Raw genomic sequence first — 18736 nt, 5'->3', positions numbered from 1 at the left:
AATAATGGTCTTAGAAAGTGTAAAGCAACTATCGTTATCAAGCACTCGCTACTGCAAACTCATCTGCAGTTCACTGTGGTAATGATGAATATGGGAATATGGCAAGATCAAAGTGTTTGATTGAAAAAGATGGAAAATACATGTCAATAAATAAGCTGTTAGTTTAAGATTCAATTACTGTGTTACTTCTTTGGACGACATTTTAGAAGCATTGAAGTACAAAAATACAATACTGCCAAATTAATGGATAAACCACTTAATTATTTTATGAGTGCAATGTTTTGACACATATTCTTGTAGCACTGTCAAGCAGGAATGACTAGTTTGACAATGGTACAAGGATCTGTACATACTGATATTGTCACACTCATAAAATACAAGAAATAGTTATCCATATATATATATCAGTATGAAAATCTGTGACATGATTTATGCACTATTCATTTCAATCTATGAAATTTACATGATACTTATTTGAGGCAGCTTATCATTGGTGACCATAGATAGATAGATAGGATGTTTATATAGCGCACATATCCACGCACTAGTGCATGCTCAAGGCGCTGGTATCCATCTATTATGTTGACAATGGTGACTCCACAGCCACTGGCGCCACTAGCTGGCTTTATACTTGCTACGGTAGCAAATTCAAAACGTCCTTTCTGGTTTTGTTGCCATTTAATAATGAACATGTCACACTGTACTTTAATATCCAAACAAGGTAGTTATACTAAGTAAGTTTATCTATTTTCATGTTTCCTTGCATATGTGCAAAAAACTGAATAAAATCCTTGAATGACAATAGTGTTGAAAGTTATTTCACAGTAGCCAACACCAGGAATGATCTCAGTAATTTATAGACATCCAGGGAATGAAACCATTGTCTGAATGCAAGAAAGAGAATCAGGAAATTCTGACATGTCAAAGCCAGTTCATTCATGGTTCAACTTTAACTCTTTGTATTTGATTCATGACAGGAGCTGCAAGACAAATATTCTCCTATAAATAATACTGACCACGGTCTACATGCACAATTCCTATTTGGGATGCTGGCCATCACACTTTTGTCTGCAGGCCATTGCTTTGTGTTCTCTCACCTGATGGGTTTCCCATGCTGGTGTCCATGGGTTGATGTCCAGAAGATGGGTTGTTGCCCTGGTTCAGCGCCATGTTGTTCTGGTTGCTGTCATCAGAGGGCTGGTAGGCAGGTGGGGGCGTGTCAGCTATGACAAGAAAACAAAGTCATCAATATCTCCTGCAATGGCATGTCAATATCAAAGCTAAGGGAGAGTATTGGAACGTTTTAAAATTCTGCTCCAGAAAGGAACACTACCATCCAATTCAAACTTGTTGCCATGGAATTGCAAAAGATGTCTTATTAAAACAAGAGTAATCAGAAGATGACATATCCCCCCGGCCCCCACATGTTTAATGTTTAAATAATCTGAGAGTTACTCATTGTATTTTTAGACTAAGTTTGAATTCAGAATTCATGAAAATTATAAATGCTGTATATCTGTAACCAGCAAAGTCACAATTTCAAGATTTGTTTCATATATCTACCAAGATATGAAATGGTTTTCGAGTTGTGCTCTGGGAACGAAGCCAACCCCTCCATTTTGAGACCAAGTCAGAAAAGTTTCCATGCAAACCAAGAAAATAATACATCGCAAAAACCTTTAAAAACCAAAAGGCACCACTTTGGGGTCTGCCACACATATCTAGAAAGTTTTACTAACAGATATTAAGAAGTTTTTGAGTTCTGCTCTGGAAATGAAACACACCCCTCACTTTTCTGACTAAGTCCAAAACGTTTCCATGGAAATTAAGAAAATAATAAATCACAAGATGCTGTGCATAGCAAAGGGCACTACTTCAGGTTCTGATTGATACATCTCCCACGTTTTTGCAGAAAAACATTGAATGGTTTTTGAGTTGGAAACCCATCCCTCCATTTTAAGACTAAGTCAGAAACTTTTCCATGGAAACCGAGAGAATAATAAATCACAAAAACCTGTAGAGAGCAAAGGCACCACTTTGTGGTCTGCAACACTGCCAAGTTTCACGGACAGATATTAAGAAGTTTTTGAGTTCTGCTCCGGACACAAAACACACGTCTCACTTTTCAAACTAGGTCCGAAACGTTTCCATGGAAACTGAGAAAATAATACATCACAAGATCCTGTACATAGCAAAAGGCACCACTTCAGGTTCTGACTGATACATCTACCATGTTTTGCAGAAAAATATTGAACGGTTTTTGAGTTCTGCTCCGGAAACGAAACACACCTCTCACTTTTGAGACTAGGTCTGAAACATTTCCATGGAAACCAAGAAAATAATAAATCACAACAAGAGTCATCAGAAGACGACATATCCCCCCAGCCCCAACATATTTGAAAGGACAAATCATCTGACAGTTACTTTTTGTGTTTTTAGACCAAGTCAGAATTGTTTCCATGGAATTCATGAAAAATTTAAATGCCATATATCTGTAATCAGAAAAAGTCACCATTTCAAGATCTGTCTCATATATCTGCCAAAATCTTTTGAAAGATATGAAATGGTTTTCGAGTTGTGCTCTGGAAATGAAGTCAGCAATGTGTTCATGGAAAAGAGAAAATAATACATCATAAAAACCTGTAAATAGCAAAAGGCACAACTTTGGGGTCTGCCACACATATCTACCAAGTAACACTGACAGATATTAAGAAGTTTTTGAGTTCTGCTCCGGAAACGAAACACACCTCTCACTTTTGAGACTAGGTCTGAAATATTTCCATGGAAACCAAGAAAATAATAAATCACAAAAAACCTGTAAATACCAAAAGGCACCACTATTGGTTCAGATTGATATATCTACCAAGTTCTGCAGAAAAACATTGAATGTTTTTTGAGTTCTGCTGCGGAAACGAAGCCCACCCCACCATAAGACTAACAACCAAAATGTTCCATGGAAAAACAAAAAAATAAACATGCCAAAAATCTGTACATAGCTAAAGGCACAACCATAGGCTGAGACTACTGTAACTATAAAGTTTGGTCTAAAAATATTGAACGGTTTCTGAGTTAAGCTCCGGAAACAAAATGATTACGGACGGACGGATGGATGGACAGACATGGCGTTGACTATATCCCCCTCACGGGGGGATAATAATAAAATGATTAAATCTATTTTGCTGAGAAAGGCTTTGTCATTATTTTGTTCTGTCAAAGATATCTTTAATCTTTGAAACGTAACTCTTGATGTGGGACATCGAAAATTGTTACACAGTGCTGTACAAAATGAGCAGTGCTCTAAGAAGTATGGCAAACTCTAAACCTCGCAGTACTGTGCTGTTTATGCACTGTGCTACGCTGTACAGAGCTCGCACTCGGTAGTTGTGTTCTGCAATGTCAAACAAAAGGCATATGCTAACGAAGCTATCGCATTCCAATATTAAAATTATTATGACTATGAATGAAAACGAAGAAATATTCAGCAACCCCCTAGGCTGAAAATCGACCAAGACGTCACCAGTCCAATGACACTGTAGGCCGAAATATTGGCCAGGGGGTACTTGAATCAAAATGATGTATAATTTTTGGGAACCTAACTAGAATGATTCATTTTATCATATCTATCTCACTTCATAATGCCTGTCAACACTTATTACATTTCAAATAGCCATATATTATTGACAGGATTAGAATCATAAACTACTTTTCGCAATGTTATTGAAAAAAAACCTGTTCTCGCACACACACATTGGCAACGGGTCCACATCAGAGTCCTTAGTGAGCAAATTAACAATGTTGAGAGGATATAATTAAAGAAATCAAATTAAATGATGAATAAAACCAACAACTGTATTCATAAAAATAGTCAAACAAACATTAGAACTTAATATTTCCATCTTTATTGTGCACTCGTGTAATATAATTCAAGCAACATCTCGGCTTACGTCACTTCAAACTTCAAGCTCGAACACAATGTTTAATGCTAAAATATATGCATGAGACTTTCTTGTCCTCATAACCCAGCACAATATATCGTCGAAATTCCATAATATACGCACAGGTGTTGATTTTTTGTGCAACACACTCAAAATAGTGTGATGTTACCCAAAACTTTCGTCTGAATCTACGAGGACAGTATCCATACTACTATCTGATTGACTGACTACTGCTCACGACTTCATACTCCTGGCAAGCATACTTTTTCAAGCTCAGCGAACCTATTCACTGGGCATGCGTTATGAGCAGAGCATAGTTGTTGAAACTGCGTTGTTCAAGATTAAGCTCAAAGTGGAAATGTTTTCCCTTGAAAGACTGGAACTCCAACTCTCAGATTTGTAGGCAGACCCTCTACCACACAGCCACCAGAACGACAATGGAAGTGGGGTTAAATTATCTGCATTGTAATTATCTATGATTGTCTACCAAAACTTCAGAGGCATGTGTTCTCCTATACATAAAGGCAGATTACGAAACCAGGGTTCAAAATGCTAAAATTTACTGAATTAATTCAAGGAATGCAACAATTCTGGTCAGTCATTATGTACACAGGCAAGCAGGATAAGAATTAAGAACGGAAAATAAGTGGCTAAATGTTTTCTTTCTGTATATTCAATCAATGATACTGCGAACCAGAAGTTCTGTCCATTCAGGTTCAAGCTTGGAGTCTACTGTATTACCTGGCAATCCAAAAGGACTTCCAGGGCCAGAGCTTGGCGGTGACTGCGGCTGCTGTTGGAAGGGGTAGGTAACATTGTGAGGCATTGATGGCTCTGACACCTGCTGGAAGGGGGCTAGGGCCCCATGGGCAGGAAATTCACTATAGCGGGGTACCAGAACAGGCGGCAATACTGAAACAGAAGGTATGGAGGTTAGTAGGATATACCTTATCTTTTAAAATCAATGTAACAGTAATTGTGATGATTATGTCTGTGACAAAACCTTCACTCCACTAGCCACTCCCTCACTCAAAATCAACATTTTTTCAATAGATTTAGTATTCTAACACAGATTGTTCATTCAGAATGTTACTAGACTTGGGCTTTAATCATGCAGCTAAAGTTGCAAAGTGAAGATATATGTAGGGGTAAGTCCCCAAGGTAATGAATTCAATTTTTTTTATCACTGGATCAATTGTAATTTGTCATACCAGGCTATGACCTCAGCTACTTATGCAAATAATGTCTGTATGACTTATATATACCTACTGAAACTGATGATTAGAGGCACACTCACTCAACTTTTGTTACAGACTCCAAACTGTTTAATAAGCAGGATGTTCTGTATTTGATGCATTGGTGCTGCTGAAATGATTTTTTTCTCTCAATGATTCACTAACTGTTAAATAATGGAAGATTTAGTTGTACATTAGATGCATGCCCTTTGGGATACCACTGTCCCATATAAATTGAAAGGGTAATCGATTAATGCCTTACATCAGTGTAGTAAAGATGTACAAAATCTAAGGTAATCGATGGTTGCCATACATCAGTGTAGTAAAGATGTACAAAATCTAGGGTAATCGACCGTTGCCATACATCAGTGTAGTAAAGATGTACAAAATCTAGGGTAATCAATGGTTGCCACAGATCAGTGTAATAAAGATGTACAAAATCTAGGGTAATCGATGGTTGCCATACATCAGTGCAGTAAAGATGTACAAAATCTAGCCTGTCTACAGGACTGGCTTTTCAAATTTCGGACCAGTCCTTCCAAAATCTAGCCTGTCCTCCAAATATAAACGGAACACCATTTCAAGACTTAAAACTGGTTTGTTTTGTTTTAAGCTATCATTTAATATGTGCACGCTTGGACTGTTAGGTCTCCCAGTAGAATCACCTGGATACATGACATAACTAGTCTTCTAACAAGTCATCAATATCTACAAGATCTGCATGTTTTAGATAGGACCTGATTACTTGCAGCAGACCAACCAATAAGGATAATACAATTTTGGTTTGCAATTGGGGAAAACAAGAAGCACATTTTCCTTTCAGTGGATTCTGTGACAACCGGCCGATTATGGACAGGCTATCTTTCCTACACTGCATACATGTTCTTACTTCCCCAACAAACATGCACATTTCATTTCATTTCATCAGAAAAAGTAAACAAATTTCATGCTATTTGTTGTATGTCTGGACTCGATTTGTAATCTATATGTATTATATTGTTTTCAAACTTTCCAAAGATTGAGCATAAACTTAAGTGCACATCACACAAACCAATATTTCCACTAACCATGATCATATCTCCTGTAATGGTAAAAACTCGTCATGAATAGATCGTCTAGTTATGACTGTATCAAACATACGGTTTGATGTACCTTTGTAATTGTTGATACTGGAAATTGCATGGTACTGGTTGATTTATGTCATTAGGTTCTTGGATACCCACAGAAAGTGGAAAAAGATATTTTCTCCAGAAAAGTGCACCAATACCAATTTCAGTCAAAGTCAAAATTGCAAACAGCAAAACATATTTTATAAAGAAATCACAAACTACAAACAGGCACCAGTTCACTACCTCACCTAAGTAGTGTCAAGATCTGCACTACCTCACTATATTGAATTTTTTGCGTTCAGGTCCGGAAAAGATAAATTAGAATGGATGGATGGAATCAATTTAATCCTCTCAATGCTACCGTCGAACCCATTCGACAGGAGTGCAGGATAATGACATCTCCAAATAAAACTTGCAATAATTATTCAACGAGTCGGATTTACGTGTCATATGAATTATGTATGGAATGTGCTAATTCTCACCTTTTTAAATATGTAAAGTTCAATACGTTTATATACCTTAAAACGAAACGCCCGCGAATTAAAAATGAGATCGCCGAATTTCTCGGCACGCAGTCGAAAATAACGGCCATTGTTGACTTCCAGCGCACCACGCCGTGTGGTACCCAGTCTAATATTTTCTTCATAATGAAATATTTTTTGATAGTTTAGTCGATATTTTTTGTTCCTTGACGAAGAGAAAGCTCATAAGATTCCCATTTTCTAAAAATTAGTAACTTTCGGCTCAAATAAATATAAACAAAACCAATCTCAATGTTATATCATCAATTGGACGAATAGAAACGATCATGGCAACGGCGGTAAACAAACAACTTCACATGTATCGTGATGCCGAAGAAAATGTGCCATCCTTTTGACATATCCAATTATTTTATCTGGAATTAATTACACGGTGTGAATAGGTAAATGTTATTGCCTCTGCACAGAAATTACCACATTTAGTGATTTTATTTTGATTTGGTTTGATAAACCTTCCAACATTCACAAAGTTGACAGCCGTTGGTGACCTGAAAGGGCGTGGCCAAACTCGCGGTCTTTCTAAGTGACAAGATACGAAGGATGTTTGAAAATATGCGTTCATAAGCAGAATCTGAACACATATACATTGAAAGAAAACGACTCAATACCTATATAATGCAGATCATGAAACGGTATCACAATATTTGTAATTGTACCCACCCTTGATGAAACCGGAAGCACATACACGGCATGGCACTGATGGAAGTAAAATGTGAACGAGTTGGAAAACGACCATTGATACATTTTCTAAACTGATTCAAATTCCCGTAAGATTCATACTATACACCAAAATTACCTTTCAGTCATCCTCAGTCATTTACTGTTAGTTGTGTTCAATAGCAGTTGTCATTTGTTGCTTGTGTTGTAGTATTTCTCCTGAAGTTAGCCGTCGATGTGTTGATCTTTAGTTTAGCAAATCCGAAGTCGATGATTTTCGCGGTCTATTTTTTTCAAAGAATGTTCTGACACGGGGAGACATATAAATTGTCAGTGTGTCGTAACAATAACAGAATATTCTTCTGTGTATATCGTTACAAGAAGTACAATTTTGATGATTGAAGATGTCATGAAAAAAAATCATTTTTCCTTTTGCAGAAACGAACGAAACCAGAGCTAGTGTGACAATGTAACGTACAGTAAATGTATTTCATAAAAATTAATTACTGCTTAGAAAACAACTGTCATCGTCTTTGTGAATCAGTATTTATTTTAGACATTAAAACAGCTAAACATAACATCTTTTGTTCACGAATTTGGAGCAAAATTGAAATTATTTTGTTACTCCAAACAGCAGAGCTTTCGGAGTTAATTCTGCCTAGTATAATGCAGGTAATGTTTCATATCAAATTGTTTGACGTGTGTGCATATTTGTATAAAAAAAATCATGTCATGTGGCTCAGTCCGTGGTTCCATACAGCTTTTAGATATTGCACTAGTGCAATCTGAACTGCAAAATGTACCTCATGTTTATGGCCATACTTTTTACCTACTTGCACACTGTCTATGTTCATATTTTACTGTTAAAACAGACTTCATCTGGGAAACAGACTGATGATCCAAACTCTTGGAGCAGTGATTACACTGACAGTGATCGAAAGACAGACTCATTTTTTTCTTGCGATGAAATTTCATGAAGTAATATGAAATTATCATACCAGACCTAGAATAATTTTGTTGTAGTGATGTTTTGAATATGGAATATCAAAACTACAAGTGACAGATAATTAAGTGTTGAGTAGGAGGTGCAACCTATGTTAGTCTTTGGCATCAAGGTAATCATGTGGTGGCAAGTAAATTTCTTTTTTTCCTAATACTGAGCTCTGCAGTGAGTGGTTTTTGTTGTCCAGTTTGGAGCTATTCTTTAAGATTTCAATTTGGATTTTTTTCATAACCATGTGTATATGGCAAAGACATATATATCAAATGCTTCCAGATCTTTAACGGAAGACTGCTCAGTCCTTGGCATTTTGTTATTCAAGGAAGACCGTTCTTCATGTTTCTTGTTTCATGATGGTTTAGGCTATTGAACACTAAATAATTGGAGTATATCACCATCAGACACTTCAGCAAACAGAAACAATCCTTGAAAGTACATTAGACCCATTTCATATTGTGACATTGCTCCTAAACCCAGGAAAAGACAATAAGGTAGAATAATATATATTTACAGAATATGAAGCCTGTTTACTTTCACCAGAGACAATATAACTTCTTATATGTATATGGTTTCTTTTTTATCAAATGATAACATTTTCTGATAAATTTACATGTACTGTTACTTCAACAACATAATTGACATTATTTGTCACGTGCGATTCAAAATAATTCAGCAAACAAAGTGGTACTGTTGAAAACAAAAATAACTCATCACCCATTTGTATTTGATATACATTTTGGCACGATATTATGAAGAAATAAAATACACAAAATAATTTGTAACATCTATCCATATATTTTATGGCATACATGTAGTTGTAATAAAAAATTGTGCAAAACTGTCAGCTTTCCACATTACTGAAAGACATTAAATAAAATTTGGTCATTTACACGTTGCTAATGCATTGACAGATTTTAAGTGTCTTTGCCCTTGTCTATTTGAGAGAGAAAAATAATTGTCATATTATTAATATCATTTAACATATTAAAGTATATGAAAAGATTTAAAGTTGTAACCAGTTATGAAACATAAAGCATTGACAAATCTATCATAATTATTCATCAAGAACGTTAATTCATTGCATAAAATTATGAATGTAATTCAACTTGTTCTAAAGTGAGACATATAACTTTCCCAATCACGTAATATGAACGCAATTTTTATCAAATCATCTCCGATATCATGTGAAACTATAACTGAAAATATATTTTTGTTTATAAAACATGTATACTGCAGTTCTTACTACACTACATCGTCATAAAAAGAAAAGCATGAACGTTATTTTGAAACACAAATGCCACGCCCATATCCGCGCACCTGTTGTTGAGAATGATATTTGTACACGTTTCTGTGTTGGACATGTGAAAAAAAGAATAAGCTGTGATCAACATGCATCGCAATTATATCTTTGCTATCTTTATATTCAGTGGACAATAAAGTAATGTGCCTAATATGAACAAAAATTCAAATAAAAGATACTGAAAAACTTGCACCTGCAGTGTTGATCGACTACTGTTCCAGGTCACGCGAGCATACAAGGTCAAACTGGTTCGGCTATGTGCGAATTATATAGTCAAAAATACACCAAGAAAATTCTATGAACTCTGATTAGTCACTTTAAACAGTTATTTGTACTAAATTCAGACGAAATATCTCCAACTTTTCTGTTCATATTCAATACCGAATGAATTTCATCAGGCAATCCCCGTCTGTGACATCACATCCGGTGACCTTTGCACTTACTAGAAAACAAGTTAGATTTCACGATCTTAATTTTCGTCCGTCTTTCGTCATACTAAACGGAAAATGATACATGGAACACTTGTAGAATGAGAAATTCTCCCTCTTTCACCAGGTCTTACACAGAAGAGTTCTGTAATCTTTCTTCTGACCAAAAAAGCTATATTTTATGTAGGAGTTTGTTTTTTAGTATGCGTAACACGATTTAACACTGTCTTTTTGTGGGTTTGTGCAAAAATGAATGAACCATAAAACTTGATATTTGCACTCATGAATGCTTATGAATCATGTATTTTATTCTGCTATTTTCATTACATGACACGTTTAAATAAACGTAATAGTGCCATTTCAGTAAGACCTGTTATGACATCGAAAATGTTATTTGTTTACGACGAACGTTTTCGATTATTTTTTTTTCAGAATTATTTTTTAATTTGTCGTCGTGCGGATATTTGCCGATACAAATATACAAAATTAAAGTCAGATACTTATGAAATATCAGTAATACGAATATTGAAATCGGTTTGCGATAATTGGACAATTTATACGGTTCCTAGTATAAAACGCATCCGGCTACCAATTGAGTAATTCAGGTAAATTCAGGAAAATTTACTATATTTATGTTTGTCTTGTAATTAATACCTGTACGTTTGAAATTACCTGGATATTTTTTGATAATAATGTTTATTTTTGTATGTAGTATTAATGAGCTGAATATTTTTTCAGTTGTCCCTTATTTAGTGACGCACTGAGTGTTTGAAATCACCCACCCTCTTATTAGCGCCTTATGCTGAAATTAATTCAGCAGGCTAATGGTTAAATACCAACACAAATTGTGTTTTGGGGGTAACATATCTTTGTTGCCAGAAAATGGATATGTATATCATAAATGCCATACTCAAGTAATATTAACAGTTGTTGGTCAATAATCATATTCAGTGTTTTCGAAATGGCGACTTCCATTCCATTTTGTGAGGGAAAATGAACAATGGTCATGAACGTTTGGGGTTTTTTACCTACACAGTGGCCTGGCAACCAATTAAAATCACATCTTAACATCTTAAAACATTCTTGATGCCATTTACAGAGGGAATGAGCACAGGAAGTTTTTGTTCCATTGGTCAGGGCTTTCTTGAGACAATGTTTATGAAGGATGATGGATAGGTCATGACAACTAACATGATGTTCAGATTTCAGTCAGATGTATAACTACAAAGGTCATCATAACTATCATTTATAAGCAACTGCCTACATTTAATATTTATTTATTTTTTCTTAGGGGTAGGAAGGAGGCAAGGGACAGATGAAGTGGTGAAATAAACAACACTTTCACAAAACACTTACAGACAATAGGGCCATGAGTGCAAACACCTGCAGCAAAATATGTTTGTAGTCAGTGGAGGAATTCATGCACCTGTTAGGTCAAGCTTGGTCCCAAGTACTAACGCGAACAGTGTATCATTGGTTAACAACAGATAGCAAAGAGCATACTTTTCAGGTTATATTTATACATGTACTAAATTTGTTGTAGATTTCAAGATACTTTTTGTTTGTTGCCTACTGTGAGCTAAAGCTTAAGTAACAGAGCTCAGTATATTCAGATTCTTAGGGTCAGTAAAATGTATGTTCTCCATTAAATCTGTGAAGCTCATATGTTTCTACCAATCTTTTTGTGTATGAAATTCTGCTGACCTTAAAACCAATTTCTACCTATTTTTTTATTCATTCAAAATTTAATCTTGTTAATAGATATTTTCCAAGTTAATAACACTCAAACCCACTGTACATGTTCTACCTACTGGTTAAGCAAATATTTACAAACAGGTCATTCAGTTCCACAATTTCTATTTCCAAATTCATTTGTATGTTTACAATTCTCACATTTGAGTTAATTGAAGCATGCAGACCTTGTAAGTAAGTCTATAAACCTTCTTCAAAACATGGACCACCCACATAAAGCAGTCTAAATGGTGGTTGGGATTCTTTGTAATTGTCATCACTACACTGTTGACTCATACTCACAATAAGATAGCAATCCCAAGACAAGGCAATGTGTCGCCAAGAGAAGACTTTCAGTGACCATGTAGCTGAATGAAGCCATACTAAAACATCCACTCATTACCAGGGATATACATACAGAATCACTAACAGACAGAGCCCATTAACGAATCAGGCAATGCTGAGGACAGTTTATTCACTAAACTGTTGGTATCACATGTCCATTTAATCATTAGACATGCAAGAGAAGATTCATGTTCAGTGATGTGCTATGAACAAGGAAGTCTTTCCCTAATGTATTGATATTTCTGCATTTGGTTTCAACATATTAATAGAAACCGAGTGCAACATATATTCCTCATTATTTCTGCTTGCTACTTATACCCCAGTTCAACTTGACCTGCGTAGATGCAAACATCAGCCTGAATCAGGCTAACAGGATAGCAGCTGTATTGTACATCAGCCATGGGAACTAGTCATTTGACAAAAATAGTGGATGGCTCAAAAGTGACTTCACAGCTCTTATATCTTATATACTGCAATTGTGTTATGTCAGGTGGCAAACTAGTAAGAATGCCTACCACCTGTTGGAAATCAGGTTTGAACAGTGTCCCCTAAGAACGGACTCCTGAGGTAGCAAAAGTTTTTGATTCTCCAGTCCGTATAATTATGGAATAAATTTCATAGTTTCTTCTTGTCCACTGAATATCTTAAAAGGAGAACATCAATCACAATAAGAAAAGCTTTTGTTTCTAGTTCCATTACTAACTTGTTATCAAACTATTGTATTTACATTAGACAGTTGAGAGAGATGTGACAGTGATGCGCACAACTTATCACCTTGCATGATAAGAAAGAAAAGATAACAGCAGTGATTCTGAAACATCTGTGTAAGTGGTCTCAATTGAGCTGACAGATCATATACCATATATCTCATGTTGGTAGGTCAGTAAAAGATAGTTGTTGTTGATAGTTATACAAAATCTCTATTGTACATCTCCCCATATGTGAAATGAAATCTATTCTTTAAGTAAACACAACTAAATCAAAAATATATTGACTTGATATACATGACACCCTACCTTTAATTTGAGTAGAAGTTTGTCTATTGAAACTAAGCAACCTTGTTCATTGATACACACATGACAGATATTGTTCTGTTTCTTTACTTCATGAACTGTCAAACACACTATTGTTTTCAAGAAAATGATTCTATGTTCACATTTTACAACATCCACACAAAATCTTCAAAATATATCTAACATAGATAGATCCAAAATAGCATAAATCACAGCCCACAAAAACACACTAAAGGAAAAAGGCACTGTATTATTGAATTACACTGCAGTCATTACCCTAGACTAATGATTGGGAACAGTCATCCTAAAGGAGTACATGGCAGCACAATACATTAAAAAGAATTATTGAACAAACACCATAAATAATAGTTTTCAGCAAATTTAATGACTGGTATGGTGCCAGAAAGACTTGCATACATTCCTCCTCAAGCTTCTCAACCTTTGATCCTCCTGATGCATTACTGCATAATTGTCATCAGGCTGTTCCCAATGGCCCACGGGCAAAACAGGAGTGTCAAGGTGGAAGAAATGCCCTCTGGTTGAAGCTATGATATTAAGTCCAATAAACATTGTTATATACCTACATGGTTTATGGGTACAGGCCTCTATACATATATCTTGGTGGTGCCATCAAAATTTGTAATGTCTCAGTTCTGCCATAAAGTTTGCATCACTTTTAAGAAACTTCACATCAACTGAAGACATTTGTCATTACTAAATAGGATTAACATGAAAATCTCAAGTAGGGAGAACAATGGCTCATAAAGGCATTTTAAGTTTCTTTCCTTAGAGGTTGCTACACAGCTGAAATAATGTTGAAAACTTCAACTCACTTTCCTTATGCATATTGGTATTTCACTCTGGTGTGCAGGCCTGCTTACCTGACGTTTTCTAGAACATATTTTTATCCTAGCTTTAATTCAATTTAAATTTTATAAAGGATAAACCCTGATGCCCTGAGAAGAACAATGAAAACCTGACAAGAAAAATAGCACTTCTATATAAGTGCCCCTTATAAATAATTTTGTTGTGTATAAACATCTGGATTCAAAATAGTCTATAGTGCATTTCCATTATATTCAATAACATTTTTATAAAATGTTGAACTCAAAACATATCAATTTCTTTGGCCTTTGTCAAGATTTTTCACTGGATCCGCAAGATTTCAAATAGAACCTTTTCAATACAAACAGTCCTTGTCTGATGCTATTTGTCAGGTTATGAAAGCCAGTACATAAATATCATCCCACTTTGATTCAGTGTCTACACTTCCAATACTTTTGGTAACAGGATCAAACCCTTGCCAAAAAGCATCTCTTATAGATTAGATATTGACCTGGACTGTCACAAAATGCTATGGTTCCTTGTCTCATGCTGTACCTTTGTTCATGGATGCAGGCGTATAGACTGGCGACTCAGGGACGCACACCATTAATCTTCAACCAAACAATTAGATAATTACAGTGTCTGAGACCACGATAAACACCAATACAACGTTTCTTGGGAATCACTAACTTAATTAAAAAGGCAAAGGAGAGCTCACTTAACGTTTGGTGTCGTAATATGGACTTCCATGAGAACATTGTGATTTTCTTCTTTCTCTTCTGTCATGATTGTCATCAATTATCAAATGAAATTTTAAGTCTTTGCAGCTCTTGAGACTGTACTAAACATGCTGAATAAAGACGAAAAAATGTTGATTCATTTTCCACTTAATCTTACTTTTTCCTTAAGTAGTATCCAGCAAAAAGATGATTTTCCAAAATTCTGACCAAATGCCAATCCTTACAGAATAACACATATACATGTTTCCCAACACAAGTTAGACTAGATGCCCCTAGTAGTCAATAAGTAATGGTTTAAGGTTTTCTATCATGAGAATCCTATCAATTATATTTATCACTTCCTTAAAAGTGTAATTAATATTTTCTTGTAATCACAAAAAAGAAACATTTCTGGATAGTAGAATGATGCAATAAATTTATAAAATCAGATTTACTTTAAAAAAAACAACAACATCTTTCAAAATATGTTAACCTGAAAATATATACTTTCCTCATCATGAACTCAAACATACTAGCCCAAATCATACAGGTTCATGAAATTATACAGCTTCAAATATCGCTCAAATCTGACCCATTTCATTGCCCTTTTGAACAGAAACCTAAAACTATCCAGCAATGATTGAATTATACAGCAAGAAATCAATAAAACACAATTTCTTGAATCATAATGACCTGCCGCGCGTACCACTGTAGTATTAGTCATCCTAGTTACAGATCTTCAGCTCTTGTAGTCCTCAGATCAAACTGTTCAGGATGTACGCAGACTTGGTCTGTCTTTGAACAAAGTAAAATGAACAGAAACATGCAAAACACTAACAGCAAAACATCTTGCATGGACTAGTATCTTGAAAAACGGGTTGTGTCAATATGAATACCATATTCTTGAACAAGCTAAAGAATGAGCAATAATCGAAATGGAAATAAAATAAGTTGCATTCAAGAGGTAACTAGCTCCTTATCTTTCATTTTCAGCAACTACCTGACTCCAGAAAAAATAAATCTGACAGACATAATTTAGATTTTCCTTTTTTCAAGTGAAATATGATAATTTATAGTACTGGAGATGCCTCTGATCAATAGTTAAAACTAACATGGATGTCGCCACTCCGTTTCATCGCAAACAGTTTTAACAAATATTCATTCATCTTTGTGGCTCCTTGAAGTATTCATGTTAAAGCCACTTGGCTCAAAGGAATTTTTTCAACTCCTTAGATTTTAAGAAATATTGCAGCCATAATACAGCAAGTGCCCTAACCAGTACCAGAAGCTTTTGCATTTCATATTCCAGATAAGGTTTTCTGTATCTTTTCAAGTAGATTTTACTGTGGATACATAAATGGGTTTTCAAAACTAGCCGCACTATAGCTAAAGTATAAGATACAAAAATATATAAATATATATAAAAATAAGATCCTTGGTCTTGTTAATAACTGCTTTGAACTAATGGTGAGAAAAAACTATGGGTTCTGTGAGCAAAACAACTGCCCATTCTTGTTTATCCCATGCTGTTTACCTTCATTCCATTTATTTTTCATTCTTATTCTGCCACAATAGATTTGTTTTGAAACTTTTGAATGTCAAGATGCTGTAACTTAATCACATAATGTCCAATCCAATTAAAACATGCCAAAATCAGTCAGCAGTATATTTGTGGGGTGCCTCAAGTACAAACAGAACCTCTCATGGGATAAGGATACCCCTTCCCCTTGTCTCATTACTCAGGAAAACACTTTTTCAATTAATTGTTGTATCATTTACTACATTACTGATGTTTAATGCAGATTCATTGCTCAACTCACATGCAGGAAATAACATTTTGATCTTTTTTTGCAGACATCTTGTTCAAGTTCTTGAATTACTAAGTTAACAACAGTATGAGTACAAATGAAGTTGATGTCACTTCCAAACAAAGCTTTTGCAGCAAATGGGAATACATATACAGCTACTGAATATAGTTCAGACTGACACGTCGTCAAATATTCCCATTTAAGACACAAATCATGCCCAATAATATGTAATTTTTTCATGTTAGTTAATGATAACAAATCATGATCAGCCCTCATAGAACCTAATAACTACACATCAAGAAGTTAAACTAATCAGGTCAGCTCTTTAGTATATGACATAAGGATGTGTTTCAGTTTTCCTCAACCTCCAATTAGGAAACAATAAAAATCCTTCATTAATATAAGACTTCTAAAAAATTCCTAACGCTCTTGAGTCATGCTAACATCAAATGAATTGACTTGCAACATTACCATTCAAAAGAAACTGATACACAGCAAACTTAAGATTTGTTTGTCTTTGTTTTTTCAAAAAAATGTGTGGTTACCGACTAATGGAGAGGAAGATTGAACATCATGCGACTCACACCAGCTACTAGATTTCAGGAGACTTGCAGCAAGCCTAGACATATATCAGCATGAGGACTGTAGTACATCACACTGATATCAATCATCTGTCATACATGGGATGACTCCATCACCAGGTTTAGTCCACAACTAGACTAAACATTCAGTCTACGTTCCTTCTCACAATTTGAATATTTCCTACTACATAACCCGTGACTCAACAACAATAAATTGCTAGAACTAATGAACGTCAGGTGGTGTTAGCAGCAACTTAATTGTTTTCTCGGCAATGCGATGACATGACTGAGAAGTGCATGGGTGCATACCCACTTGCTCTGCTTGTCACTGCCTACCATTGAAAACTGGAACGCAATATGCTGCAGATGTGGCTTACAGTCAGACACATTACAAATACCACATGTGATTGTTACTTATGATGATTGGTCATTAGTTTATCAGGACCAGAAATGAACCAACCCCACCATGAAATATCATCAAAGATTGTTTCAAAACTAAATCCACTGCATACATTGCTGACCTCAACAAGTTCCTTGAAACTACACAAATTTCTCAAGTGTCACTAAATAATAACAAAACCTTATGAAAACAAGATTCTGCATGATCCAAAGAGTGCTAAGATTCACTGGGTCAAGTAAATCATGGGTAGAATTTCAGAAACAAGGACAAGAAAAACAATGTATTTCTCAGACATAGAGGTTCCCATATTTTCTCCAGGAGGCTGATCTACAAACCTCAATAGTCGAGTCGCAGTCCATTTTTTGTTCCCATAATTAGTGGGTGGGTTTAGTTTTATGCTGCTTTCAATAATATTCAGCAATATCAAGGTGGTGACATGAGAAATGAGCTTCATGCATGGCACAAATGTAGGGAATCGAACCCAGGTCTTCTGCATGAAGATCATACACATTAACCACTAGGCTACCTCACTGCCCTCGTTCCCTTACTTATAAGACAGAAGTTATTACCACTTTGAAGTGAACAGTGGTTCTAAAGAAACATCATTTGAACACAGAGTTTGATCCTGAAAGAAAAGAAAAGAATTATATCCTTTGTCAGAGGGAAATGACACATGGGATTCAGTGGGAGTTGAAAAACTTTAATGAAAACTTACAAACATCAAAATGGTAAAATCGTTGACATTTTCACTCCCTTGTAGGAACAGGGGTGGTGGAGTAGCCTAGCAGTTAAAGCATTTGCTCATGATGCCCAAGTCCCCAAATGGGAACAATGTGGGAAGCCCATTTCTCGTGGTCATCACAGGGATGATGGCTGGAATATTGCTGAAAGGGACGTTGAACCAAAACTCATAGGCTATCACTCACAAACTCCCTTTTCAGGCCCAGTTTCTTGAAATAGATGGTTGCCAAGCTACCACACGTCTACATCACACATCTGTTAAACTCAGGTTAATCACATTGTAAACTAGTGAAATTGAGTGCAGATTGCAATGAACAGTGTTTGTTGTACATATCCATGGTTTTTCCGATGCTTAAAAATTACCAGGTTT

At 35.5% G+C, this 18736-nt stretch overlaps 2 protein-coding genes across 2 annotated transcripts in view; one reads left to right on the top strand and one right to left on the bottom strand.

Annotated features, from left to right (window-relative positions):
• Positions 1–18736, top strand: part of LOC137274447 (sarcalumenin-like) — a 276599-nt gene that overhangs the window by 150052 nt on the left and 107811 nt on the right. The window lies entirely within an intron of this gene.
• Positions 1–18736, bottom strand: part of LOC137274448 (mothers against decapentaplegic homolog 5-like) — a 36117-nt gene that overhangs the window by 13109 nt on the left and 4272 nt on the right. The window contains exons 3-4 of the mRNA XM_067807630.1: positions 4677–4847; positions 1098–1223 (exon numbers count right to left, since the gene is read on the bottom strand). Coding sequence (XP_067663731.1) covers positions 1098–1223; positions 4677–4847 — 297 coding nt within the window. The remainder of the gene's footprint in view (positions 1–1097; positions 1224–4676; positions 4848–18736) is intronic.

Source organism: Haliotis asinina, chromosome 2, assembly GCF_037392515.1.
Source record: "Haliotis asinina isolate JCU_RB_2024 chromosome 2, JCU_Hal_asi_v2, whole genome shotgun sequence".
Classification (NCBI taxonomy): domain Eukaryota; kingdom Metazoa; phylum Mollusca; class Gastropoda; order Lepetellida; family Haliotidae; genus Haliotis; species Haliotis asinina.
The sequence above is the reverse complement of the archived record's forward strand: the minus strand, read 5'-3'. Positions and strand labels throughout refer to the sequence as shown.